The 16739-nt window shown below is 38.6% G+C and overlaps 1 protein-coding gene across 1 annotated transcript; it reads right to left on the bottom strand.

The window, feature by feature from the left end:
* Positions 1-6725: 6725 nt before the first annotated feature.
* gemin7 (gem (nuclear organelle) associated protein 7) lies at positions 6726-8725 on the bottom strand. Its single transcript, XM_034115105.1, has 2 exons — positions 8585-8725; positions 6726-7732 (listed from the first exon to the last, which is right to left on the bottom strand). Exons 1-2 carry the CDS (start codon positions 8604-8606, stop codon positions 7332-7334), a joined length of 423 nt encoding a protein of 140 aa, XP_033970996.1. The 5' UTR covers positions 8607-8725; the 3' UTR covers positions 6726-7331.
* Between the last annotated feature and the right edge of the window lie 8014 nt (positions 8726-16739).

Here is a 16739-nt window from a genome sequence, read left to right as displayed (position 1 = left end):
TGAAGAAACATGTTTGACTAACAAAATGTGAAGACAAAAGTAAGGGCAAAATAATTAAATTGTTTCAGAACAAGTTAATATTCAAAACATGCATTTTAAGGCTATATAAATATATGCTGCATGAACAATATTGAGTGCGCTTTATAATATAAATCAGGTATCATATAAAGCCCTTTAAAACAACCAGTGGCTAATCTGGACATTATTAGTTTAACAATATCAATCAACTTTGACCTGATGATGGCGCTATGTTAAAAGTGAAGGGCTCGTAAAGGTGATTACAATTCATCTTGAGGTGAACAAGAAGGTTTGTGACTCATATCTGATATACTGTATATGCGGTTAAAATAATAATATTATAAAAAAACATCAACCTCCAGGTGACACTGAAAGATCAGGTTACCATCAGTCAGTTGAATACATCCACTGGGGACCATGAATGTCAGAATAATATTAAATGGAAATCCATCCAACAATTAGTAACATATTCAGTCTGAAAAAAGCATTGGACCGACCATCATGCCATCTCTACAGTTTAAAACCAACATGAAAAGCACATGATACCCATCAGCCGCACTTTCCCACAGTAAGACTCAAAATGCCACTTCTGATTGGTCAGGACTAATGGTCACAGATGGTAAATTCTCCCTTCAGTGCTGATATCAGTGGGTCTTCAGCATCACAGCTTCAGACACTAATTAGCAGCATCTTCCTGTGTTTACTCCTGCGGGAAAGGGAGTGGACCACGATGAGGTCTACAGACGTATGGATAAATGAAGATAACTTTAATCTCCCTCCTAATTAGCACTTCCCTTCTCCTCCCACCTACTCGTATATGTCTTCCTGTCTAGACTTGAGTTGTGCATATGTGTCCCCCTTTAATTACAAGGCTATGGCAACATCTTGGACACAACTCTTCATATTGTATCTTTTTTTTACAACAGCAGGCACTGACCTCACAGGGTTGTATGTCATAACGTTGTGACATACATAGTATTTAACAAAGAACACCAATCCTTTGATTCCTCAAAAAGTGGCCTTAAAGGTCACCAATTGTGCAAAATCCACTTGTTTCTGTATGTTATACATAAACATGTGTTTACCCTTCAGGAAAAAATATTAACTCACTTTTTGTCCTGATCCATTTATATAAAAACCTGAATGAAAATGAGCTGATCAGATTTTGGCCACTATATGATGTCATAACGATTTTTTGGCTTGTGTAACCATTAGCCAATCACCAACCAAGGTAACCCCCGCCCACCTTATCACCTGAATCTCCTCCTAGAGCACCATTGAGTTCTTTTTAACCAAATATCTCTCAGAGGGGAGTGGGGAGTGGCTCCTTATTTTCATCTAAAGTAACAGACAGAGAATCAGCACTTTGGAAACAGGGCTGAAACAGAGGGGATTATGGGATGCTACAATGCATGATCTGTTTGGTATTTAGAGCCAAACACTTCAGAGACATGTTTTGTATATATCTGAGACCTATAATATATTGATGAAAAACAGTATAATAGGGGACCTTTAAAGTAAAGTCAAACGATTTGAAATTGGCAGCTTCATGCAAAAAAAACTATAGATGTGTTGCATACACATTAATATTCACCCTAAACACGTACAAATGTTTATGTTTGAGGCCCAGTGCTCAGTGGGGTGTACTTGGCTCTCTCCCCTGCCAGTCTCTTTATCTCTCGGGCCACTTGAGTCAGGGAAGTGAGGCTGCCACACAGCGCCTGGTCCTCACAATCGCTGGAGCTCCTCCAACATTCCCCTACGGCGGCAACTCAAACAAACCTAGGACTGGCGGTGACTCAGCCATTCCTCTCGAGTCTGCCTGTCTGGCTGCTTCAACAACACCTCCAGTGAGCACTCTACAGTAAATATCACCTTTTAGTCACACCTAAACAAATGCAGTCATGAATGACTGTTCGCAAAGATGTACATGGGGTTTGTTCTTTTTGTCGTAACTGATGCCTATATTTTACACCTTACTTTTCATATAATAACGATTATAGTGATAATGTCTACAAATGATAAAAAGATAAAAAGGATGATTAAAAGAGGCCCTTGAGCCTTGGGCGCAGTGTGCTTTATTCAGAGAGCATTCGCTCTGCTAAACAACCTTATCCAGCATCGCAAAAGTATAACCACCAAAGATTTAATAAAACAATGTCCAAGCGTCATGAAGAATAAAACACTGAAATCATCAAAAAAGAAAGCCTATTGGGTCAATGTATGATCATTCAAATTAAAAAAACAATACGGACAGAAAATGTTATTAAAAGTTACTTATTGTAACTTATTGAAATCCATGAAATATGTCACTTACCCGGGGGTCGTCAGTCTACTGAATGACGGACAAGGGGTCCCTTTAGAAAAGGTGGGAAACCAGGGTTTTACAGTATTTATTGCTATGTGGGGGTTGTTAGCAGTTTTCCTTCCATTGTGGAAGTTTTTTTTTTTTTTTTTTTTTATGAGGGAAGTACATGAAATTCACTCTGAATTCAGACATTCAAATAAAATGGCGGAAAGTCAAATGTAATGCACTATAGGGTGTGATTTCAGACAAAGACTAGAACCACACGCGCACTATTAACATGCTGTTGCTGTTATGTGGGGATGGATTTGCAGGTATTCGGACAAAAACCAAAGTCTTAGACACAGTGCACCTTGGGATTGCTGTTAGCAATGAAAGGTGCTTTATAAATTGAATTTATTATTACATTAAACCGACTCGAAAATGATCATGATGTAAGGCTCTAAGAAAAGGGGCCACCAAAGTCCTTAGGACAGTGTACAAAGGACCCATATAACAATTTTGCCAATACATAGAGTAGATGTTATTTTAAATAATATTTGAAAATGTCTACCTGTTGGTGGTGCTCCAGTAAAGACCACATAAGACAGTATTTTTTATATTATTTATTGTAGATATGCTAGACAAAAACATGGTCTTTGACAATGAGTACAGTAAGTCAACAACTAAATGTTATTTAAAGGTGAAGTAAAAAAGAGTGAACAGTTATTCTGTCACTGTTTGACCTTTGTTAGAACAAAAATACTTGAGAATACTTCATTAACGAATGCTATCTCGTGAATCATCATCCTCTCCTCCATCATGTCCATAATAAAAAGTACCAAACATACACAATGGTGAGGTCACTGTTCAGTTATTTCATTATGCTGGCAGGGGTTTTGTGCCAAAGGGTGATTAAGTGGTTTTGTAAGTTATCAGACACTTACTAGGAAGTGAGAGAGGGCCACAAACAGGAAGGAGCGGAATGTGCTTCCTGTTGGCCAGCGATGTTATACAGGGCAGATTCATTGTACCATCATAATTGACACACACAGACCCACACACACAAATACACATGCATACTAAGCGGCAGGAATGTTTTTCTACTGAAATCAGGGAGAAGCAGACTGTCAGGGGGAAAGACAAACAGTAAGAGTAGATAACATTGAGACAGTGTGTCCCTGTGCACAGCTACAAGTTAGAGAACATGAATCCAGCACGCGTTCTTCAGCAAAGATTAGTCTTATGAAAAATGAACTTTTAAAACTATATATTGTCAGTAAATCAGCATATCAATTCTGTTTTACTTGGAATTCTTGAAGAAAATGTCTCGGCAGTGGACGGAAAACTGAGAAAACTCTGGATGAATTGAAATAAATGGGGGCCAAGTTTTAAAAACAGCAAAACAAATCTGTCCTGTTTTCTGTTTAAAACTACCACTACACATGCAATAAAGTCAAAGTCTCATTTATGATTTCCATTAAGCAGTAAACAGATGTTTTTGGCCACTAAACGGATGGCAGAAACAAGTTGTAACAAAGCATAATATGAAAAAAGAGAGATCCCTTCACAATATGCACTTTCTTCCATTACTAAAAAATAAAATAGTGAGCAAACACAAAATATATGTGATGTCAGTAATAGAATTGGGAGGGATGAAACCCTCTTTAATGGTCACACATGCAGACACAGTGAAATTTGGCCTCTGTATTTAACCCTTCCGAGTACCAGGAGTCTAGTACTAGGAGCAGTGGGCAGCTATTGTACAGCGCCCGGGGAGCAATGGGAGTGAGGGGGGAAGTTCGGTGCCTTGCTCAAGGGCACCACAGCAGGGCAGGAGGTGAACTGGGACCTCTCCAAGTAGCAGTCCACACTCCACATTTTAGGTCTGGTCGGGGACTTGAACCGGCGACCCTACAGCTCCCAGTCCAAGCCCCTACTGACTGAGCCACTGCCGGACTGATCTCTGCATTTGACCCATCCTAGTGTTAGGAGCAGTGAGCAGCCATTAGGTTGGCGATCTGGGAGCAGTGTAGGGACAGCGCCTCGGTAGTCACTTGGTCGTACTCGAACCGGTAACCTTCCGGTTCCCAGGCCGAGTCCCTACGGACTGAGCCACCACCGCCCTAGCCCTAGTATTGGCCAACATCATCAAATCATGAGTTAGGACCACCCTGTCTGGATAGATTTGAACCATATTTTATCATAACACTTCTGAATATGCATTCACTAAAATAATCAGTATCTCTATTTAATAAATAGTCATTTAGAAAATCTTATCTTTGCAGTTTTTTTTTAACAAGCCGTCATATGTTCTTTAATGGTCAATGTTTTGTTCAATCTACAGCTTTGGAGTAAAACATCTCAGAAATGAAGAGAAGTAGTAATGGAAGTGCACATGTTTATGTACAGTGTGTCCCTGCTGATGTTTGGACACTCATCACAGAGGTTAGAGCGAGAACTGAGAGCACAAGCCTGTGTATTTAAAATTAACATTGGTTGTCCTTGAGGCCTTCCTGATTGAATCACAAGGCTGGATGACGTCATACAAGGTTTAAGTCATATTTTGGATTAGGGAGGGCGAGAGACGCAGAGAGATAGAGAGGGAGGATGAGTCACTGCCTCATTGATGACTGTCTCCACTGAGTGGTCAGATAATTCAGCTACAGAAAGAAACACAGGCACGGCACGACCGCCTAATGGCACTCAAATAAAATGACTTATTGGGAACTAGCAAAATACACCTTTTAGGAAGATTAAATAGTATTGATGCCGCCTGCTCCCCCTCCCCATGAGAACAGAGCTAAACAATGATAAATCCTGCTCTTCTGTATTTATGACCAATGATTTAAACAAGTGACTAACAGATGAATATCTCAATGTCGGCTGTGTTAGATTACAGAAACATTCAGGAAGAATGATCTGATGTTCGCCTGATCGATCACAGACCTCAGTATGTTTGAGGGCCTGTTACTTTCATTGAGGTAAATATCCCACTCCATAAATGTATTGGATCTGTGACTGAAAACAACTCAATCAATGTTCAGTTTTTTCTGGCATTTACCGATTCAGATATGACTGACGTTTCATATTCATTGAAGGATTACTGAATGGGCATATTGGGAACAGGCCCCAGGGCTCAAGGTGTTTCGTAGCCCCCGTGGCCTGACCTTTATTTGAAGAGACTTACAAATTCTCACAGAAATGCTGCAATTAAACGTAATGAAGAGATGCAACACCATCATGGAAAGATGCAACTCATGCAAAATGCCCACAGAGATGCAAAAAGAGATTCCTTATTTCTATGAAGAGATGCAAAACAATTACAAAGACAGATAATTGTAACAGAGATGTGAGATCATGACAACAAAGAAATGCAGGGTATTGCAAAGAGCTTGAAAACCACTACGAGATATAAAACGACTAGAGATCGACGGAAGAGAGAAAGATCACTACAGTACAAGAGACATGAGATGACTACAGAGAATCTTTTACGCAATGAGATGAAAGGAAGACTACTACAGAGATGTAAAAAAACTAGAGATGCAATACACCAATAGGCAGAATACATACAAATAGATGCAAACAAATGTATTAAGAGATGTAGCACGAATACAAAGATACTCAAATCAAATATAAAGATACAACTCACCGAGAGCAGGAACGTCCTTCACTTTGCTCTGGAGAAGGGCGGCTACTTGCTGGCTCAGGTGCAGGACCACGACTTCCCTCGGCTGAAGGTCAGACTCCATCAATGCAACAACCTTCTGCTCACTTTCTCTTATTTTAAGCTAATTGTTCATTGGTTTGAACTTACAATGAGCACAGTACAAAGACCAACACACAAAAAGATGAGCAGATATGATGTACACTGTACATACATAAGCAGCATTCAAACATGTAGTACGCTTTGTTAACGTTCATAACTTAACCAGGCGACATTCAATTGTATAACAATGTGATCCATCCTCATAATATCGCTCCCACTTGTTGACAATTACATTGAAAATAAAAATGTAAATGCCATTATTGTGCATTAACCATGTTCCTAATGTTTGTATAACGCTTTTAACACTAGACAGCAAGGACCATCTCAATTTCCTATACCAAGTGAGACATGGAAGGGCAGCACATTCTCACAATTGATAAACATATATTGTCCTGGCATTATTGTTTGTAAAGTGATAGAATTGATTAGCAAAAGTAGTTGCAAATTCATTGTATTGATTAATCAATGATTGCGTCTCTTGTGAACCTTACTGGGTCATTCTGATGACAAAGAAATAAACTATACTCTATTAGAGTGAATAGAGAAACACTTGATAATTCAATTTGCTCAAGAAATTATCATGAAATAGAGTATTCAAAATATGAAATAGTGTCGAAGGATGTAGTGGTCTGGGGGTTACACATTAATAAGACGTTTTTTTTCTTAAGCAACATCAACCTTTATCGAATATTAACTTTCCATTTATCTTTATAATAACAGAATACAAAATTGATAATTCAAAAAGTAATTTGTGGAATGTTTCATTTACCTCAGTAAATAATAAATGACAATGCATCTCTCAAAATATAATAACAGTGTTGATGATCTGCAGAGCCTCCAAAAGATTATAAAACAAAAATACAGTTTGTGATCAAGGTTAAATATTGGTTTGATCGTTCGATTTCCTGGTCTTCATGGCTGCATTATGAAAGCAACATCGATTACAAACACTTCCTGGATGTTATTGTGAGAGATATGTCAGATATGGTCTGATATAACCAAATCCCAAGCAAACGTCTCCCTCTTGTGCTGAAAAAGGGGGACTGCTCGTCAGTGTTGGATTTCTAAAAGCAGCCACAGAGAGCAGTACGATTGGCCGAAATATTCCGACAGGATTGACAACAACCAAACATATATAAAACATATAACCATCTCACAGTATGAAAATAGAGCTCTCTTGCAACAACAAATGAGACTCCCAAGTGCCTCTTATACCAAATAGTATGTGCCGTTTAAACAGGAAACAAAAGCCTTAAATGTTCATGAATCGAAAGTGAATGAAATCACATCCTGACACCTGATCAGTGCCTCTTTCTGCACCCCGATGGGAGTGTGCAGGTCGGACACCTGAAAGTTCAGCACGTCGATGTCAGACGCCCCAAACGTGGCCTCCACCTTCACCCTCTCATGCATGAGAAACTGAACCTTCTTGTTGGTCATGGAGAGGAGACATCGGAGGAAGGTCTCTCTCAGCACAGATCGTGCATGCTGCTCTATCGGGAGCTGCTCAGCGTTTGTCTCTGACGAGGCAGAAGTGGCAATGGAGGTTCGACAGAGGGCGATGAAGCGAGGTGATTTGGGGTCAAATCCTCGGCTGTTGGGGTCGGGTCCTTTTGGCAGGCGGAGCACAGACACCGGGGTTGCCATGTTGAATCTTTCTGCTAATATTTATGAAAGAACAACAAAAGTCATAAACAGTAGCGGAGCAATACACTTGCTATTAAAACAAAGCTCTCCTTAAAGACATTATTTGGCATATATTCAGTCACACAGATCCCTTATTATGGACTGAAGGTGAAAACTTTGTTTTATGTTATTCGATTAATCAATTAAGAACCATTAATGTATCTCAATGCCTTGAAATCAATTAAATAAGTCAATTTTTTTTTTTTTTTAATATGAATATTGTTTTACAGTTTTTAATTGAAAATTCCTTATTTTTTCCAAAATGTTGCCCATTTTGATTTATAATGCAAAATATAATCAAAACTTAAATAAGACTTTAGTTGCGCCTGGAGTAAATTCAGAAGCTACCCTGCAGTATACAAAGTGATTCAAACTAGCTGCACCTTTACCAGCTTTGATAAACAGATTAATGCATCAATAATTATAACCAAAACATATTATATTATTCTGAAATGGACTGATCTGCATAATGAGTAGGCCTACTACTTTTTGGTACTTTAAGTATATTTTGATGCTAATACTGTTGTACTTGAGTAACATTTCAAATGCAGGACTTTTACTTGTAACAGAGTCTCACTACACTCTGGTATTTCTACTTTTACCTGAGTACAAGATCTGAGTACTTCTCCCACCTCTGATGATAACTTTACAAACACTCAACAACGTCATGGGAGCGTGTTGCTATTGCTATTGACAACACTGATGACACCTGGCACCATTTGAACACAACATGACCACAAAACACACTTTCTTCCTTACACCTAACAAACAGTGCGATGATTTAAAACACGTTTCACGAACCCCTCTTAATGTGTACACTAACTTACTGTTTGCTCCACTTAGCAGCATCAGTGCATGTTTCTTTCTGCTGCGTCTTCTTCTTCGTTGGAATGGTTGCCGGATGACTAAGCAGTTTATGGGCGCATTACCGCCGCCCGGTGCAGCGGGGAGGAAAGGCAGTGACAGGGACAAAATAAAACGTTTCTCTCTGCCAGCAGTGGAAGACACGGAAGAAATAAATACTGTAGGCCTACTCAGAATCAGATTATTGTTCTTTGTTCACCAGTCAATCCCAGAATCCAATATAAAATTAAACCCCAGGTCAAATATCTTTAAAGTGTCTTGAGGCAGTGTCTTTGGCATAGGTGGGAAAAGTGGCCTACTCAGATCTTGAATTTAAGTAAAAGTAGAAGTACCAGAGTGATATGTAACTCACAGCAAGTAAAAGTCCAAAAGTATTGGCAACAAAATTGACTTTGAGTACCAAAAGTATAGTATGCGGATCAGTCCATTTCAGAATAATATATATATTTTGATTATAAGTATCTATGCATTAAAGTGTTATCAAAGCTGGTAAAGGTGCAGCTAGTTTTAATTACTTTGTATAGTGCAGGGTAGCTTGTGAATTTCACTCCAGGGTAAAATAAAGTATTTAAAGTCTTGATTGTGTTTCACATCAATAATCCAAACATGCAAAGTAACTAAAGGTTTTAAATACATGTAATGGAGTAAAAACATACAATTTACCTCTGAATTGTATGGATTAAAAGTAGTAGTAGCAACAAACTAAAATACTCAAGTAAAGTAATAGGACCTCAACATTTAACTTAACAACATTACTTGAATACATGTACTTAGTTACTTTACACCACTGGTCTTTGGTGATTGTGACCGTGTGCTAAATGTATGAATTTCTTTTTTAAATCTTGGCTTGAAAGTGTGGCTTTGTTGCTGTTGAAAATGGAGCTGCTCATCATCATCGCCATAATCATCATCATCATCATTACATGTCACTTGTTAGATGCTTTTATCCAAAACGACCTACATACACTCAACACTGTAGGCAATCCCCACGGGAGCCATTTGTTGTTGTATTGTACATTCAAAGTTTTGCACAAATACAATCCAGATTCAATTCATTGGCAAAGTCTTACCAGGCTCATCCAACAGTGCAATAAACACTATACCTGAGATAAAAAGAGAAAAAGGAATACAATATTCAATAACACACTAAACATAGTGATTATTGCTCATAATAGACATAATCCTAATATAATCATTACTATGTTATTGGTATGTGAAGTATTGCACATGTTTTACACCTTAAGTATTTTGTTGGTTTTGCACAGTTTAAGATTGTTTAAGCTACTAATGCTGAAAACAGTCCATTACCAGTCTATTGAGTCAGAGTGCCTGACCCTCTGAGGAAGCAGTTACTGTAAACAGTGATGGCCGCAGGCGGTTATGACTTCCTGCGGTGTTCTGTATTGCATCTAGGCGTCATTGCCCAAGATGATACCTTGGACAGGATCTTTATCTGTCACAGCCGCCAATGAGTCAGCTCAGCTCCTACAGTGCATGACCTTGTGAATCAGTTAATTGGGTCAGTCGGCATCCGTTGCCCTCAGTCTGCTTCCGAGCACATGACAGTAAACAGGATAGCAAATGTCCCAAAGGACTCCTGAAAGATGCTAGATGTGACCATATTTGGAGGAGAGGCTGAAGCTGGGGAGGACCTGGTAATACAAAGGTGGTTATCAAAAAATGTCATCAAAAACAAAACAAAAAAGTGAGCCCTCCAGACAGTGATGTAATGCATGCTAACTACAGTATATGGCAGTGTACAGTAAATCAAACAGCAAGCTATACTATTTGTCATTTTGGAAAACACAACTGGCATTTCCATTTTTAAATCAAAGGTGTTAAGGATTTTCATGTAATTCCTAGGCAAATATTTAATGAAACAGAACATTCTCAACAGAACATTTTCTCTAAAAATAACGTCCCCTTATTTAGACGTTAAGATTTATCAGCCCACATAAGGGTAAAGAATGGCCCATTGTTATCTGATTTGCATGCCAGGGAGACAGAACGTCGCAGACAAATTGCTGTGAAATGGTGCATATCTTCTGGGAAACACAAAATTAGGTGCCTTGTGTTGAAAGGTGCTATATATGCTTGCCTTGTCTTGCCTTGTTTTGCCTTGGCTTGCCTAGTGTTGGGAAAATACTGAATGTACTCTTCCAATATCAGAGTAGCACATGATAACAAAGACCCTACTGTACGTAGCTGTGTACGTAACCGGATATATGATTACTTAGAAGAGCCTCAGGACTTTTTAGGCATATGATAGCGACAACGATTAACATGATGATTCAGCCTCTATGGAGATAGACATATGACTGCCAAGTTTATTGCTTACGCAGGCCATAGCTAATCTGAACTAAACATTGAATACTGATTTGAACCGGTATTCTGCATCTTGTGACTGTAACACTCTCTTGTATATGCATGTGAAGGACACTGTTCGGGGAACTATTTGTCCCATGCAGCTGTGTGTGTGATGACTACTTCCATTCTTGCAAGGATAATAAATACATGTATCCTGATATTGAAGATCAAGCCGGTGACGAGTGACATTTTTATATTATGTGCCTCTTGGGATGATGATGTTGATTTGTTGTTGATATAGTTCATAAATGTTTCCCCAGATAATTAATTGTAATGAATTAATCCCAAACCTTTCATTGAGCATAACCATGAAAGGTCATGGGATCTATTTTGGACCTAAAAGTCCCATATAACATGAACATTTCATGTTTACTAAAGCTCCAAAAAAATAATGAACTTGCTCTCCTTAAAAAAATGCAATTAGCATGCATCTTCTCAACTAGTTCCAACTCTGGCATTATTGAGTTAATACAAGCCTTTAAATCTGACTTGCCCAATTAGTTTGCTATATTCAACATTATTATATTTTTTATCGCAAGTTTATAATCTGAATATGTTAATAACGAGTAAATACTTTTGTTAAATAAGTGGAGTACAAAGTACAATATTGGCTTGGGAAAGACCTAGTAATAAAAGGATCTTACCATTTCTGAAATGTCATCAAAAACTGAGGCATGCAAGGGATCCCTCCAGACAGTGATGTAATGCATGCTAAATAGATGGCAGTGTACAGTAAATCAAGCAGCAATTTATATTATTTGTCAGTTTAGAAAACACAACTGGCATTCCCATTTTTAAATCAAAGGAGTTAAGGATTTTTATGTAATTCCTATCTTTTAGTTTAGGCAAATATTTTATTTAACAGAACACTCTCTCCAAAAATAACATCCCCTTATGTCAGGGGTGGGGAACCTTTTTCCTCTCAAGGGCCATTTCAATTTTTTCAACATCCTCCGAGGGCCGTACAAATTATTGACCTCTGCTTAAAAATACTAAAATCACAGCCCATTCATTTGGCCTTTCTTTCATGCTGTGCAAAGAAAAAGCAACCTCTTAATTCAGATATCTTACCATGACTCGCGCATGCATGCACGTGCACGGTTGTGGCATGACCACCAAAACAGAAAGATATGGACACAAGATGTGTGCAAATGTATTTAGTTTCCTATCCATGTGAATAAGTGGGGGGGGGGGGGGGGGGGGGGGGGGGGGGGGGGGGGGGGGGGGGGGGGGGGGACCTAACCTCCTCTAGGGGGGTCTGGGGGGGCATGCTCCCCCCGATTGATTAAAAGCATCAATCTGGTGCACTTTGAGAGCAAAATTAAGAGATCTATGGAGACATCTCTCAACACCCATATGAAACAGAACTGTAAGCAGATTTATTTTTTCTTTATGGATATTTTACAAATCACTCCCCTTTCAAACTGTATTCTTGTTTATTAATAACAACTTTATTTTACTGTCATATAGTATTTTATACCTGTTTACTTTATTATTTTGTTTTTTTATAACTATAATGATCATATAAAGATGTGCCTTTACCTCACTGGTTGGAGAAAAAGCTTCTTATATTCGTTAGCATAGCTAGCTAACCAGATGCTAATAACAACAAAGGTATTGACTGTATGATCAGTATGACAGATGAACAGATCGCCACTGGGCTTTCAACTAAGACACAGCCACGCAAAAACTGCGGCATGTGTACAGCAGTGGCGCCTCCAGAAATGTTTCATAGGGGTGGCCAAATGGGGCCACTGAAAATCTTGGGGTGGCCCACCAAAACCAAGAATTTAATTGTTGTAAAAGTATAGACTCGATGAAAACAATGGCAAAGAGAATCACCTACTGATATACTTTGGTTTCTTATTTTACATTTTCTGATACTATTCATCTGAAGTGAATATAATACGGATAGTTAACATTTGACTTCAAACAACATTTAAAAGAACCTTGTTTTGTGTTATGTATACATGTGTTAGGTGATTTATTGTTTTGTTTTTTATAGTTGTTCTTTCCTTTTAAAAAGACAAATACAGCTTAATTTAAATAAGTTCCTTTATTGTAAGGCACAAAATGTTCAGCATTCTCAACACATACAATACACAACAGCAACACAACATGTTCTTCAGTTATATTATGTCTCTAGGTTATAAATTGTTTTAGACTGAACAAAGCTGTTTGTGTCACACTGGGATCAAAGATGATTGACATGACTTTATTAAATCAAGTTTTAAAACATGACTATTTTATTTCAACAAGACCCAAAAACACAAGAGGTATAAAATGGTAAATAAATACTGTGATTGAACACAAAAATACCATCTATTATTGACCTTTATAGCAAATTCAAAACATTTACTATATAAATGATACAAAACTTATTTTGAAGGAGCTGCAGACCTAAAGTGTGTAGAAGACTTAAATGATTACAAAGGTCACAATCACATTAATAAAACTGTACTTAGGTTTTAGTTTCACTTTTACAAAACAGAGTTCCACATGTACTTTCTACCATGTATGGCCATCTCCTAACACCCCAAATGAATGAATGTTTCTTAACGTGGACCTATCATGCTATATTTGAATAATATAGTGTAGGACCATACCTATATAAGGCATATTTATACTTTTTTCTTTTCAAAATACCAAACAGATCATGCATTTTAGCCATGCCTCATTTCGCTCAATTTGCACTTTTTTTTAGCTCTGCTCTGCAAGGGCAGATTCAGTGAGAACAGCACCATCTACTGGCCTGGCATATGTACTACAGCGTCTCCAGCGCTTTCGAACGGCAATGGCCGTGGCTGTCTCCTCCTGATTGGTGGAGTTGGCCCAATAGCCGTAGCGCCACCGTCCTGACGTCAGGACAGTGTTCAAATCTGGATCAGTTTTTATCAGATCCGTTGCAGCCCCTTTTTTAGAGATTTGGGTATGGAGGAAAATAGAGAGGGTTGTGTTTTCTGACACTTGGTGAGTTCCCTGGAACACCGGGGACACATATTCATGTATAAAAGACGTACAAAAGTGCATTTTGCATGATAGGTCCCCTTTAAATGATATACCATTTCAGGTAACATATTTTTTATTAAATAGTCGATTAATTATTTTGTCTGCTTGAAAAAATGGCCATCAGTTATCTTGAGCCTAAGATGAAGTCATACGTATTCCTATCAATAGTCTAAAACCAAGATACATTTGATTTACCTCAATGTAAGAACAAGAGCAACAATCAGTCGCTCAATACAGTTTTATTCGCCTGTTGCTGTGTTTTTTGGCAAATGCATCCACAAAATCATCAAGATTTAAGGCCCTAGCCCTTCTTGATTCTACACTTAACACCCCCAAATTGCTCAATCGCTCATCAGTCATAGTATTTCTCAAGGCAGTCTTGATTAACTTAAGCACAGAAAAACTGCGCTCACATGATGCAGTGCTCACGGGTAATGCTAGTGCAATTTTGCAGTTTAAACATTTCATGGAACACCTCCTTATATGGCTCAAGGAAGACTGTGAGCTCTGTTAAACAGTTTGGTGTTTCCAACCCACTAGTTTGCTTCCTTTGAAGAATGCGCGTTAGCTGGGGAATCTCATATTCTAGATCCTCAGTGCTGCAGTTGTATTGTGAGGCAAATTGAAACACCAAATCTTTCTCACAAAATGAGGGGCTGCTAGGATTCAAGGCTTGTATCCCTTGCATTATGACACAGTTTTCTTTAGAAAATCTTCTCTTCACCTCAGAGAGAAGCACATCAATGATGGGAATGAATGAACTTATCCGAAATGACTCTTTATCTGTGTTGACCTGTCTTTGAATTATTGGAGTGGATATGTAATGCCCTTCAAGCCTTGAGCTTGGTGTGACCTGACGTCCTGGAGGTGCAACACTGATGTTGCATTGCTCAGCAATGGTCACTGTATTGTCCCAGATATCATTAAAGAGAGAGCCCTCTCTATAACTCTCCAATGTGTCTACAAGAGAGTCAACAAGTGTTGACAGCTGTGCCCAAATCTAATTGTGGGGACTGTAAAATATCTGACAGATGTTTTACCTCACCAAAAACACTGGTGAATGTTCCAAGGAGGCCAAAAAACTTGAGATCTATTTGGGCTAATAAACCCCTTGCTTCTACAGCTCTATCACCATGTCTCTCCTCAGAGATTTCTTTCAGTAGACGTATGATGGCTGGCAGTCTGTCCTTCATGGTCTTGCAAGCATTGTACCTACATGCCCACCGTGTCTCTATCAGCCTTTGCAACTCTCTTGGGGGCCCCTGAAACATCTCCCTCTGTACCTCAATCCATCTTTGGTGCACATATGAACCTGACACAAATACATACAGTTTCTGCAAAAGAGAGAAGAAGCAATATGCTTCAGGGATGCATTTTACACTGTCAACTAAAACTAAGTTCAAGCAATGTGCATTGCAGTGAACATAAAATGCAAATGGGGCCTCTGATTTAATACGTGCTTGCACACCTGTGTTCTTGCCACTCATCACTGAGGCTCCATCATAAGCTTGCCCTACTAGGTGGTTTCTGTAGTCAAGACCATGCTTCTGCAATATTTGTACAATTTTCTGTGAAAGTGCTGCAGCATCCAGGCGCTGTGCTGCTTCAAATGCGAGAAAGCTTTCACATACTGACCCATTGTAATAATACCGAATTACAAAGGACATCTGTTCCTTCTTGCTTATGTCTTTGCTCTCGTCAACCAAAATGCTGAAAGCTTCACTTTGTGTGACTTCATTTATAATTGAGCTGCGGACCATTTCAGCCAGGCAATCAATTATTTCGTTTTGTGTGGAATGCCCAAGGTATGTTGCATTTCTTTGACTTGTCATTTTTTTTCTGACTATGGGATTGTGTTTGGCTAGTAGTTCCATAATAGAGAGGAAGTTTCCTTTATTCTCACCTTCTGATTCTTTATGTCCTCTCTGCGCAATGTTCTGGGTAGCTGTGAGAAGCAGGGCTTCTCCAACTATTTTAATATACTCTCTATTTTCCTTGACTAATTTAGTGGGAATGCTGATACAGCATTCCAACTATATGTTATGCTACGGACAAAAAGTTTATTATTATTATTCCATCCAATTATTTTGTCCGTCTTCTCCTCCCACATTCAACATCGCAGAAACTCCGTTCAAACATCAAAACGTTCAGCTCCGTCGGGAATCGATGGCTATTACTTTTATCATTCATAACTTTCATAATTCCATAATACATCCCATAATACATCACATTTTTAACCATTGAAGTCAATGGAGAAATTCTTCAGACTTCAACAAATCTTCATGCGACTTCAACTGCTAACTGTTCATTCATACTTTCACTCAGAAACCTCATTCCAACTTTAAAATGTTACACATCTTTCTGACATTATTCGTGTAACACAACTTTTAAATCTGATTCTGACTTTTAGAGATATTAAACATTGTTCAGACCTTGTTAAAGAGGTTTTCTTCAGATTTTAACATTAACTAGAGTGCGTGATGTCACAGCTAGCGGGTAAGAAATCTTGAAATGTGCCTTCATATTTTTGTGACAAAAACGTTCAACATGTCTCCATTAAAGCCCATTGTAATTTCAGGCAGATATTTCCTCACAGCAGCAGCCGCACACCTTTAGTTAAACTGCCAAAAAGGTCACATTATTAATCCGAAAGTACACAAAAATTACACTTCAGATACTCAACTTCCTTGAATCTCTATCTCTCTCTCTCTCTCTCTCTCTCTCTCTCTCTCTCTCTCTCTC

Source organism: Trematomus bernacchii, unplaced genomic scaffold (genome assembly GCF_902827165.1).
Source record: "Trematomus bernacchii unplaced genomic scaffold, fTreBer1.1, whole genome shotgun sequence".
In the NCBI taxonomy this organism is placed as follows: Eukaryota; Metazoa; Chordata; class Actinopteri; order Perciformes; family Nototheniidae; genus Trematomus; species Trematomus bernacchii.
Note: the sequence above shows the minus strand (reverse complement) of the source record. Positions and strands in the feature narration are given on the sequence as shown.